Consider the following 13,168-nt stretch of genomic DNA (forward strand, 5'->3'; position numbering starts at 1 on the left):
ATCTCTGAAAGAGTACTATTTTTTTTGAGAAGATATACTGGGGAATGGATGCCACTGGAATAAGCACAGTAGGAATTAAAAACTTTGAAGATTATAAAGATAATTTTTTAATCAAACACTTTTTCACTGGAGCAAAAGGAGGAGAAATTATTATTTTATGCCAGTTCTGAGTTACTAGCTGATTTCTGGCCTGTTTCTGAGGAAGCAAATCAAGAACTATTTGTTATTTACCTGAATTGAAAATAACAATTTGGTCCTTAAGAGTTAAAGCAGTATAACTTTAAAGTTGTATTGGCATACATGTTACATTAAAGATCAGTAAACTTGTACACCTTAAAATATGTTAACAGATTTTGCAAACATATCTATGATATAGAACATTCACATAAATTTTGCTTAAGAAAGATGATGAATGGGAGCTATGGCAAGATTTATGAAAAAAAAACATAAAGCAAACAAAAACGTCACCAATACCCGTCATATCCCACTTGCTGTCTCCATTGGCTGCTTCCACTGGGTCCTGGGTCACTGGATGAAGACTGGTTGCTCGGAGAACTTCTGTAATGTTGACTTAGAGTCATTAACAGTGCACCAAGATATTTGCAGGGTTTCAGATTTGAACTGAGCTGTGTCTCTTTTATTTGAATACATTTGTTTTTACAAATATTGCAGAGGCAGTATGAACACTTAATTATATTCATTTTGGGAATTTACAGCTTTATCTTATTTTCATAAAACTTAAAGAAGTATTTTAAAAGTATATTTTCTATCACCACTAAAAAAATATTTCCAACTGAAAATATAAAAAAGCCACAAAAAGAGAAAGACTAAGTGCCAAATCCTATTTTCCTTATATCTAGCTTTACTTTTGAAGAAGCAGGATTACTCAGGAGTCAGGGGAGCTGCATTAGACCTCTGAATTTACATGTAGAAAGCTCTCATGATGGATCAGAAAAGATTGTCAGTTGCTTTGCATTTATTCCAATTCTCAACATAGTAATTTCGAAGAGGTAATACCAATACTTTTTTTTTATTTTATTAATTATTTGACATATAAGAGCAATAAGAAAACATTTTCACAAATAGTATTATTTGGTTCTTATTATTTAAACTTTTGAGCCTCGTGTTAACAATGTCTCTAATTACTCTTCTTGGATTTTCAGAGTTGAAATCAGAGAAATGTTCCAATTTGGTTTTGATCACTCTCTTATCCTTCACTTCTCTGTGTATCAGTCCATAACTACAGTACAATTTCCCTCAATGACATTACCTTGAATTCCCTCTATTGCCCTTTTTTTTTTTTTTTTTTTAAAGGCTATATGCAGAAATGAACATATGTACTCAGGGAAGAGGTGAAATGAGGTAGTTTTGGATTTATGCACAACACTTTCCCAAGGACATGACATTCAAAAAGCAACTTTACTGTTCAGCTTGAAAATTTTAAAGACATTAGCTATTGCCTAATTTTTCAGCATGTCTCTCTGATAAGTATGGAGACGACTGAGCCACTCTCAATCAAGTGAATTAGTCTATAGGCTACAGTTGAATTCAGCTGAGTGTTCTTGCTTCTTACCACCAAGAACTTGCATTTCTTGCACAGCTTAAGAGAACCAACAATAAAGAATCGGTAAGTTACGATCCCATGTATTTCCAGACTGATGTTTAGGACATGGTCCTCAAAATCAAGACATTGGTTTGTACTATCCCAGGCTGAGGAACATCTAGGTCTCAGATCTCCCGTTTGCTGGACAAGCATCTAGCTATTAGCCTACTAAACAAAAGGAGAACCCCAGAAATCCAGTCAGTGAATGCCTCACACAGTTCCTTTACAGAAGAGCTGCAGCTGCCTGCTCTCAGGAACAGATTCCAGACTCCAGGTGAAAGGATGCACTCGTCTACAAATGTGACTTAAGGACTAAAGTACACGGAGACTTCTTGGTACAAAAAAAACCAAAAGAGTGAGTTTGACTGAAGCTTCACTCTTAGGCACTCACTAGGAGCAGCTGTCACAGAATTAGGCATTTTGTAAAAACAGGAGTAGATCTCAAGGATATCCTTGTATTTCTTAGTGACTAATTACAGAAAACTCCTTGATTAATGCAAAAACATTTGGATTGCCTTCTCAAAGCACTTAACTCTCCTCAGGAACTGTACTAGAAGTATAGGTGTTCAGCTCATAGTTTTTAATTTCACTCCAGGGACCGGGCACCTAACTGCTACATGTTACAGTAGTTGAACTGTCCCTGCTTAAGGCTTTTACTATATCTAGCCCACACTTCTGTTGCTTCTTCCTCTTTTCATCTTAAACTCAATCATTTTATCATTGTCTTCAATGTTAGCTTATTTTCAGATCAGTTGCTATAACTTCCCTGTTTTATCAATCTGCTTTTTCATGCCCAGACTCTTCAATTTGTCTAAATTGATATCGGGTCTCTGACCCTCTAAAATCTCTTCATCATTTTCCTAGCCCAAGTACATATTTTCACCCTTGCAAGACTATCCATAAGTACTAATCAACCTTACTTCAAACTCTTGTTTTAAGCCCATCTCTCTGCCAAGCTATCAACTATGCTTCTTCCCATGTGGAAGGACCTTGCCAATTAGGTATCCTTCTTTTCATGTTTCAAGACCCACATGTCACAAGCGTGTTGCTCTTGTTTTGCTTAAGCGATAGAAGAATTTCTTCATGACAAGACAGCATTACAAGAAGTGTAATTTATATTCGTGAAGCTTTTGGAAACAAGTAGCAAGTCAGAAAGCTTTCATTTTTTTCTATGTATAGGCATACAGTATGCTTAATAAAGCTCCACAGATATAAGTATTTCTAGACATTTGATACATTGTTTCCTTATGCTAGATTTTACTGAGAATTTCAGTAATAAGACTTTAGGAAAAGCTTAAGCCCCATAATGGTATATATATGCTTACAGAAATGCCCCTCTCCTTTTTTCAGGGTGTAAGGAAGGGGTTTGGGGAGAAAGAGAATACCAATGATCAAACAGTCATAACTGGGAGTCTGCCTTCCTCAGATCATGAGATAGATGTATTTTGAAATATGTACTACATTACTTGCATATATTTCAAACAATGTAAAAAGTCACTAATTCTTTCCTACTAAACAAGACAGGCAGTGTAGCAATAGTGGTATTTCATGATTTCATCCAGAATTTTTTAAAGCTATTTAAGATTAGTATTTTAGATTTTCATATTGATTAGATATTTTCTACATACAGTATTTTTTCCCTGGAAAATTAGAGCTATATCACACTATGGAAAAAGGGCATAAGCAGAAATAATTGCAAACAATAAAAGACAGAGAGTTCTGCTCAAGACATATGGTTTTCCCAAATAATTCAAAGGGCAAATGTATTTACAAATTTTTAACTTCAAAAATAATTTTTTGTCTTATGAAGAATTATGATTCAATTAGAATCGACCTAACATTAAAGGATACCATCCCATCATCTAAGAGGTGTTACATATTCAAATCACAAGCTCTGCTTTGTTTAATTAAAAGCAAAGCAAAGCATAAGGACTGGTAATGAGTTACAGAACCCTTTGAAACGATGCCAATAGCTTGGTAATGAGATTAAATAATTTATTTTTAAAGGGATGAGTTAATTTTATTTACGCTCATTATTTGTTTAATGAGGTAAAAGTCCTGTCCCAAAAAGGTAGGGGACAGGATATGGTTTAGATCAAAAAGTCATAAGGCAGTTTCCCACTTTATTGATTAGAGACTAAAGGGAAACTGATTAGAGACTGTCCTCAGCAGTAGGATCCTCAGTACTGTCCACTTTCATCACAAATAGCAAAAGTAACTTGTTTCAAGTAGAGGGAACTGGGCTCAGTAAATGCTCTTTCATACAACCTCAGAATTAAAACTACTGTCCAAAGTGAACAAAATCAGGTTTAAAAAGTAAGCATACCCAAGTTCTAGAAAGCAGGATATCTAAAGTAAGGCACATTAGGAAAATGACCAGCATTAAACGGGGAGTATATTACCTTGCACCATCTGGCAGTTTTCTATCAAAGGAAGTGCTGCGAGGAATGGCTGTCTGAGCCTGCTGGAGAAGCTGCTGGCACTGCAGTCTGTCAGATGTTCCTAGGATTGGAGAGGCACGAGAGAGAGGCTGCCCAGCGGGAGTCGGCACCCGATGCCAAGTGGTATTTCTTCTGAAAGGGGTTTTATACTCACATGGGGTGCCTTCACTGTCAAGTTTGTATTCCACCATGGGTATACGACAGAGTTCTGAACAACCCCTGCAGGACAAATAAAAATGCTGATCAGTCTCACTGGAGGGCACAGAAAAAGAAATCTTGCATTCTACAGTCAGCGGGTGCCTAAAGGAGTTCATATAGCATTGTACAGCCCTTAGAAAGCTTCAAAACTATAATGGCAATCAGGCAGGAAATATTTCAAAATAAAGGATTTGCACTTATGTGCTCAAAGGTTTTCAAACTCTCTCCTTGCCCTTCAAAAAGGGGAAAATATTTAAGCGTTTATAAATTAACCTGCACTTTGAATTTTACACAATAAAAACTAGCAGAAGCAAAGCATTCAGAAGTCAGCAAACATCGAGTTCTTCTCTAACAGCTTTAGTTTCCTTAAATTTCACAAATACAAATACCTACTTAATGTAAAAATTTACATAATCAAAATTGCAAAACATGTTTTTGAAACTAAGCATTTCTTAGTGGCATTGAAAACTTTCTTTTAGAATCCCTCCTTGTCCCCACGAAATGACAGAGCATATACACTGTGATGCAAATGATTAAGCAGCATCGAAATATTTTTCTATTTGTTTTCAAACTGTACTTTCTAACGTCTCTCTTCCTGGGGACTCTAGGCCTGGAAGAGGAACGAGGAGGCAGAAGGAAGAGACAAATCAGAAACAGTCTGGCTTACAACCTCTGCTTGAAGCTTACAATGCGGTAAAACACTGACAGCATTCCCAGAAAATGTAAACTCAGGTAAAAGTAGTGACAGTGTTCCCTGAAAGATCAGTCTGCCAGTGTAATATTTGCTGTAGACTCAGGATGGACTTGAATTAAGGGTTACTGTTTCAGAAATTAGTTAACAGAAGCTCCACACCCACTTTAAACCAGCACTGATTATCGTTACAGATATTTTATATTCTCATATACCATCTCCATGATTTGTCTGTGTCGTGGGTTAGGCCGCTCCAGCAAATGAACCCCACACAGCCGGTCACTCACCCTCCCCCAGCCCCAGGAATGAGGGAGAGAATTAAAGGATAAATGGGAAACACGTGGGTTGAGATAAGAACAATTTAATACAGATGATTTAATACACAGTGTAGATGCCCACCACCCTCTTATCTGCAGCCCGTCTCGTCCTGAAGCTGCAATCCCAGACGAACGCGAGGCCCCGAAATAGAGAGGGGCAGAGAGAGAGAGAGTACTCCGAGAGTGGGAGTACTGGGAGAGAGAGGGGAAAAAAAGGCAATAGAGCAAAAGCGCAGAAGCGCAAAAGAGCCAAAGCGCAAAAGCCCTTCTGTCCGGCTGACCCTCACTTTTATACTGGGCATGACGCTGCGTGATATGGAATACTAATTGGCCAGTTTGGCCCTCAATCTTAAGTTCCACCACAAATCACAAGGGTAATTGTGGCCCCCTTGTCCCAGCTATGCTCCCCCCTTATCCCGCCGTGCTTCTGCACTCCGGCACACTGAAAAGTCCTTGGAGTCTCACGTCCAAACACAAACATCAACTTGCTATCAACATTCTTCTCAGAGTGAGCCTCTGAGTAAAACCAAAACATGGAGCTCTTCTAGCTGCTAAAAAGAAAGAGCTAACTCTGTCCTAGCTAAAACCAGGACAGTCTGATAGGCAGTGTGTACCAATTTTGTTGAAAACTCAACATTCACCATTTCCAACTAAATTAAAATCACCTAGAGAAAGCGTAACAGAGTGCGTGTAAAGTGTTTACAGTCTTAATCCAGAAAATGTTTTGGCGCAAGTGACTTAACACAAACGTGTGGTTTAAATAAATTGTATAGATTCTTACATATTAAATTACTGTGCCCCAAAGTTTCTGAACTAAAGATCAAAAGAACATTTTCATTGTCAATGTTCTGGTAAGCAGATTAAAAAAAATAATTATAAAAACACTAACTATGTTACTTAAGGTTGTTGAAGCAAAGATGTGTGTGCAACTGCAGCAGTTACATAGTAGATACTCTGTATATGCCCAGTCTGATCCAGCCAAATGCTCCAGGCTGCTAAATTTTGTGGTGCTACACAGACTGTTTATCCTGTAGCATTAGATCTCAGTCCTCCTGGCACTCAAATATATGAAAAGGGTAAATAAAGAACTATAAAATATTGAGGATAAAGCATTGAGAGTGGAGATCAGTATCCAATGCAGAGTAGAAGACACCGTGACGAAGACAAGCTGAAGAGGGGTCACTAGAATACTTTAAAACAGAATTCAGAATACCTGTGTTTTCCAGGTTATTCTGTGATCAGAAATACCAGTAATAAACTCAGTAGTAAAATCTGGCATGAATAAACTCTGTTGAAAAAGCATAGTTGAACATACTGGAACTCAGAAGGTAAGAAGATTCAAAATTACTTTTGTTGCACACACAACTTTAATCTTCCCTCTTTCTGTCAGTGAAGTAAAATAATTTGTTTTCTCTCCTGCTTTTAGCAAAGAACTCTACCTCATTCCATGCATATAAAAGATAGCATTCATTGAAGAGATACTACTCAATATATAACTATCATTATGTTTTAATATGTGTCAGGTATTCAGTTGCATTTTTCTGCACTAATTTGTGATAAGAAATTATTTGATGGCTGTATACTTTCACTGGGTATAAAACTAATTTCTTTCCAGTTCCTCTTATTTCACAACATCAGAGAATTTCACGAAAAGACTTTCTGGTTGTAGCTTCCCTATGGAGGTAAGAAAACCCTAATGGCCACCTCCTCCTACAGACAAGGAATGGAACAACAGATAAACCAATGTTATAAAATTATCGATTAATTTCAGAGGGTTAATTTGATATATCTGTAGCCTTCCCTATGCCCCCAAAATGCCACATGTGTTCAGATCACCACTTCAAACTACTTCAGTTCATTTATCTATTTTTTTAAAATTGCTTCACACTTCTGGAAACCACAAAATGCGTGTTGGGCTCTTAGAATGACAAACACCATGGAAAGGCCGAGTTAAGCGAATTGCATAGAATCGCACAAACACGTCTACTGCACAAGCATACATAGAATACGTTTCCCCAGTGCAACATTGAACTGCTTATATCTGAAGACCTTTCTTCTCTTCATAAAGTTCCCTGCCTCATTCACTGCCTGCAAGAAATGACTCCAAGATGTAAGAGACAATAACCTCTAGCAATGCAATCCTGATTCATTTCCAGAGCAGGTCCATGTTATGTGAATGTAGAAAGTTCCTAATGAAAAAAATAGCCTAAGATCGATTATTCAATTAAAGACTTTTATGAAGCTTTGGATACAAACCAAACAGAACAAAGAAAGCCCAGATGACATAGCAAGGTTAGTATCAGTTTAGTGCACTGCATAATTTTTCATGTGGGTATATAAGCAGTTTGTCATTATTTGACTAGGAAATTGAATAATTATGTAGGCTACAATGTCAACGTCAATGGTCCTTCGGCTGATTTGTTAGTATCGCTACACTCCCTTCTTCATTCCTATAGACCTTAAGCGTAAGAAACAAACCATCCCTTCCTCAACTTTAATTAAGGATATCAATTTCACAGTTTGGCTTCATAATTGAGAAAGTTATAGCATGTAATTGTCATTGTATCCCTTATTAGATACTTCCTATAAAGTACTTTAAAGTGCTGTAAAAATGGTCATGGGTTTTGAAGGCAAAAGGAATTGTTACTACTATTTATTTTGACTCAGCTTGCTAACTGAATACCTAAAGCATCATATAAAACCAGCAAAAAACAAGCTCTCCATCAAAGAATAAGAATTTAAAATTTTGTAAAATTTTGTGTTTATTTACATCACTAAAATGTATTCCTCTGATAAATGAAAAAATGACTCAGGGCACTGTTCCTGCAAAAAAGGGCTTACAAAACAACCCTATTACAAATCACTACAAAAATCTTATAATGTTTCTTCTAAATTCAAAACAGAGCCCTAACTTTACTTTTGTAACTGGCCCTCAAAAAATTGCCATGCTTAAAATGGAACTATTTCATATGACTTCCTTTGTCATATAGACTTTTTAATTTTAATTTAAAGTGCCAAACCAATCAGTTCAGGATTTCTATGAAAAATTATGCTTCATTACTTCACAAGCACTGCCTAAAGAACACATTCTGCAGTATACTGAGATATATAAAGTCATAACTGTAGCTACCTCCAATAGCAGAAACAAAGAGAATGGCTTAATTCATGCCTGCAATCCAATAAAGCTCCTCTCTCCCCATCATGGATCAAACTGCAAGTTATCTTGCATGAAAAAAAAAAAGCCATTTCCTATTAAATATTTAATTGGACCATTATCTAACTTCTACTTAATATTTTTACTTATTCCAGTGGATAAAGAATATACATTGGCACTGGTACCAAATGATAGCTTTTAATTAACTTTTTTTTTATTATTATTACATTTAAAAAATTCACTTTAAAGAATATGTACAGACAAATCTATATCTTATGGTCTTAAAAAGGTATGTAAATTTATGTTAAACAAGTATAGGATATCAAACACCTTTCCCAATTATATTCAATACGACATTTTGAAAGCTGGACTCATGTTATTTATCAAGCAAGTGTGACCAAGTCTTAACCACACATCAGAAATGATAGAACTTCCTGTCCTTCACTATAGTTTGGTATTAATTAAATCAATCCTTCAACACAAAGCACAGACTCCTACTAATATCTTTGGTTCAAGAGCCATATTATCCTATAAAAAATTTGGTTAATAAAACCTACTCTGCAATTACACAGAGCATGACTCTATGATACAGCTAGCAGGTCATGACTGCATACTAAAATTTAAGAGCCCACTATAAAAATCTGCAATATTCAAACGTTACTGCAAGGAGCATTATGAAACAATTATCAAGCAGTCCATTAAATTTTTCAAACTATGTTAGCCAAAACTTTCAATATTCATTTAAGATTCCATATAAAGGTTCTGTAAGAGGCTCTGCATGGGGTCTACATTAGGCAAGGATGCTAGCTAAAGAAGCTGCATGTTAATCTCCACAGAAAAGTTAGAAGCTTTCATACACTATGATCAGCAGTTTGCCACCTTGACAACTTCACAAAAGCCTTTTCAGTTATATCCTACCACTATCAGCTACTTGGAATGACTTCAGTATTTGGACCCCAACTATCTACAGATGTCATGCATCAGGAATGACTTGCTAGGGTAATAACAAAACTAGAATAACTGGTTACAATTGAACTTTAGTTCAGCGTATCACAGATCTGAACCACTAAACTAAAGGGGATGTAGGGACGTAGAAGTAATAATCGGTATTCATCAGTTGTATTATGCCAATATATTATCCCTTACCATCACCATTTCAATTCAAAACATTTAATCCTGCCAATAAGGAGTCTTTATCTATACTTAGCAGTACAGTAATTGCATTCCTCTAACTCAAACTTTGCATTTGAAAGTGATCACTTCTGTTACAGTGCATGTTTGTTCCAACACTACAGCAGTTCCCACAATGCGTCACAATGAGACTGAGGACCCATCACACAATCTATCAAATCCGCATAAGAAAACATAGATTAATGTCACATAATTGTAAGGACTTAAGTGAAAATCAGAATTTAGTAGCTTAGTTTTGCTTAGATGCAACATGTAGTTCAATATGACATACACACATTTCCCCTTCTCTGACCCTCTGAAGTGCCTCCTGGAGATAACTCCTTGATTTCATTGACTTCTTATATCAACTACAGGGCAAATCCGAGACACTCAATAAGATTCAAATGCTCTAAGAGAACTTTGGTCAAAAAGTCAAGGCAAAAATTCCAAGTTCTGATATCTCAGAAACCTATTAACAGTAGTCACACTGCATCAGAAAAGAAAGGGCTGTCATTTGAAAAATAATAAATCCATTTTACTTTAATATAATTTCATAGCACAACAGATGTATTAAATTGCTTACAGCAACCTCAGATAAGGCTGCTGCCCACTTTATCACTCCTGGTTTAAGGCGAATGATAACACTTTAGCAGTCGCTTCACAGAGCTGAAGATGAAAATCCTTCCTTTATGAAGATATACTCATTGCCCTTCTGATGTTTGTTACTATACAGTTTTAAAGAGCATCTTTGTATTGGTGAGCTGACAAACAATTTAGAGGCCTCCTAAGAGCCTCTATGCCTACATTGTTGTATGAAAAAGACACAAAACACAGACAGGACGTTGGATGAAAGGAGCTAGTAAGGAAGTAAAAATGAGAAAAAAAAAACAACACGAAAACAAATCAAAACCAACCAAGGTGTTTGGCTTACTTGTATGTTCATTAAGGCAGTAACAACCCCTGCAGTCTCTGCTGATGGAAACTGGGACACAAGCAGAGCAAGTCACATTTCCAAATCCAGAGAACAGGAAAACAGCTACATCAAAAGACAACAATTACGGGGAACAAAGGCTTGAGAAGCTATTGGCAAGAAGGAAGAATCACTGAGAAAAACAGATAAATAGGAAATATTTTTGTGACATTAAAGAGAAAAGCCTTCAAAATTCACCACAAGATTGTAAGATGAAAAAGAGCTGGAAAACCTATAGCTGGGATGTAAAAGTTATATCATGCTCCAACTTAAGAAATGGAAATGACAAGTAATAGAGAGGAAAAACAACGTAGGATAACAGTACCAAACGGAGATCTAAGTCTTTGAGGTCTTAAAGGACTGTGTTCAGAACAAATCCTGATTTTCAAGCAGTCTTTAAGATAATGGAAAGACAAGATTAGGAATAAGATCACACACAAGGAGATACAGGAATCCGTCATGAGGAAGGAGTAAGTAAAGATATTTTACTTGATTCAGTCAGTTGAATCTAAAATAAAATGGCAAATATAAAGTTTGGATCTATAGATATGCCATTTAATGACTTACAAATATATCTTCCTTAACAAACAGAAAAAAAAATCTAATTTGATTCAACGAAAAAGCTGAAAACAACAATTGTATGCACTAAGGTATCTTTCTAGGTCAGAAATAGCATCGTTGGAACTCCAATAGGCTTAAAAAAAAGGAAGGAAGAAAGAATAGGAGATTTAATTGACTACTGGAAAGCACATCCACAGATTCTGTATTTATTTCTTCACCAGTGAGATTCAGGGGGAAGTTGATTGTTTCAAACTTCAGATTTCCAGGCTATCAAGAGTCCTTTGAAACATTTGATTCTCTACTTCCTTGGGAGGAACTATGGTATTCTTCAAAGCAACTCCCCATAGCAGCAAAAAGACATTCAGTTAGTATCTCCTGCGTTCTTTATTTGAGACACTAAAAAGACATCAAGCTACAGATGACTATGAAGACATCAACAAATTTCAGAAGTTGCACACAGCATAGTAATCACCTAGACTGATAATATGCCGATCTTAAGATCAATTCAGCAAAAGCATTTCCAGAGGTGCATTTTAAATTTTGCTCTGTGGAACTTTCATCCAATTCTCTTTTTCAAAAGAAAAATGACAGATTGACCATACTTCTGATACAGAAAGATAAAAATTCCTCAAGTATAATTTAAGTGATTATGTCTACATTTTACTTCAACTGATGGACCAAATGAACAATTTGAAGTCCAGAAGATCGTGAGACTTGACATTTAGTATCCGAATTGTGATAACAAATAGATGAAACACAACTGATAGTCTCTGTACAGCTCTTGTAAGCCATATTCTAAATACCAGTATCCATCGACATGAACACTCCAAACATGCTCCAAAGTTTACGCTGCAGTGCCTGTCAGCTACAGTACCTGTTAGTTTGAATCATGAATGTAGGTAGATGAGGTGAATGGCACAAAAGTTGTCCATAAGTCTTTTCTCTTCAGAGCACTATTGTAGATGCCAAATTAAAGATGTTTTAAATTCCTTTCTCCACTTAAGCAGGACGTGCACATGCTGCATAGTAAAAATCTTCTCAATGCTGCCCTGAGTTCTTGACCACTTCCCAAATGCTTGCTCATAGGAGTCAGTAGGGCAATTTTAGTAACACTGTAAGGATGAAGTGCATCTTCATATGGAACAGGGAAAAGATTTCAAAGAATGCTGCGAAAGTCATCTTGTGCACAGAATTTATCTCATTGATCTACACTATACCTTTGTGTTAGCTACAGATGAAAGAATTAAAAAGAAAAAAAGAATCAGTCAAATTCTTGAGAATGGTAACAGTGCGTGGATTACAGCAACACTGTAGAATCCATAGAGCAATGAAAAAAAAGGAGAACTAGAAGTTGTTCCAATTTGGCAAATGATCTGCCAACAAAGATAAAATTCCCTGCTCGATACAGCTAGACACTGTGATATTATTTCCAAATGATAACAAAATGAGAAAGCTTGAAACCAACTAAAAAAGGCTATACTATAAATCACCAGTGGGAGACTCTTCTAACTTGAGTTGCTAAGCAGTTTTTTAGCAAATTATTGAGAGGAAAATGCTTAGTTTATCTTACCAAATAGCGGGTAAAGTTGCACAATAGAGACTAGCTTTTTGTATAGAATACTATCCTAATATTGTATAGCATAATACACATACACATACATACTCACATACAGTGACATTCTTTTTCTGTTCCTTTTTGTTAAAAGAATTTAATTAAAAGTATATTACATATTTTTCTTAAGAAAACATAAATGACCTTCAAAGAAAACCAAGTAGAATGCGTTTCCAAGACAGAGGTTATACAGTCTCATCCCTGGAGTTTTTGAATCCCTGACTGGATAAAGCCCAGAATAACCTGGCTTGACCTCACAGCTGACTCTGTTTTGAGCAGAAGGCTTAACCAGATAAACTGCTGATTTCTGCAGAGGTGTCGTGCATTCTAACCCTGATATAACAAAAATGGATCCTAAAAACGTTTTATATAATAGTAGGTACACAAACCTCAAGTTATTTACAATGAAAAACTTCTCTGATGATCCAGAATTGGGTAGGCAATATATTAA

The 13,168-nt window shown here is 36.1% G+C and overlaps 1 protein-coding gene across 4 annotated transcripts in view; it reads right to left on the reverse strand.

Moving 5' to 3' along the window:
- The window catches only part of SIPA1L2 (signal induced proliferation associated 1 like 2), an 86,077-nt gene that overhangs the window by 31,528 nt on the left and 41,381 nt on the right, over positions 1-13,168 (reverse strand). For all 4 annotated transcript variants that reach the window (XM_086627433.1, XM_009980611.2, XM_086627425.1 and 1 more), the window contains 2 exons: positions 4,006-4,263; positions 475-558 (listed from right to left, as the gene is read on the reverse strand). In XM_086627433.1, coding sequence (XP_086483559.1) covers positions 475-558; positions 4,006-4,263 — 342 coding nt within the window. The remainder of the gene's footprint in view (positions 1-474; positions 559-4,005; positions 4,264-13,168) is intronic.

Source organism: Tauraco erythrolophus, chromosome 2, assembly GCF_009769465.1.
Source record: "Tauraco erythrolophus isolate bTauEry1 chromosome 2, bTauEry1.pri, whole genome shotgun sequence".
Taxonomy (NCBI): domain Eukaryota; kingdom Metazoa; phylum Chordata; class Aves; order Musophagiformes; family Musophagidae; genus Tauraco; species Tauraco erythrolophus.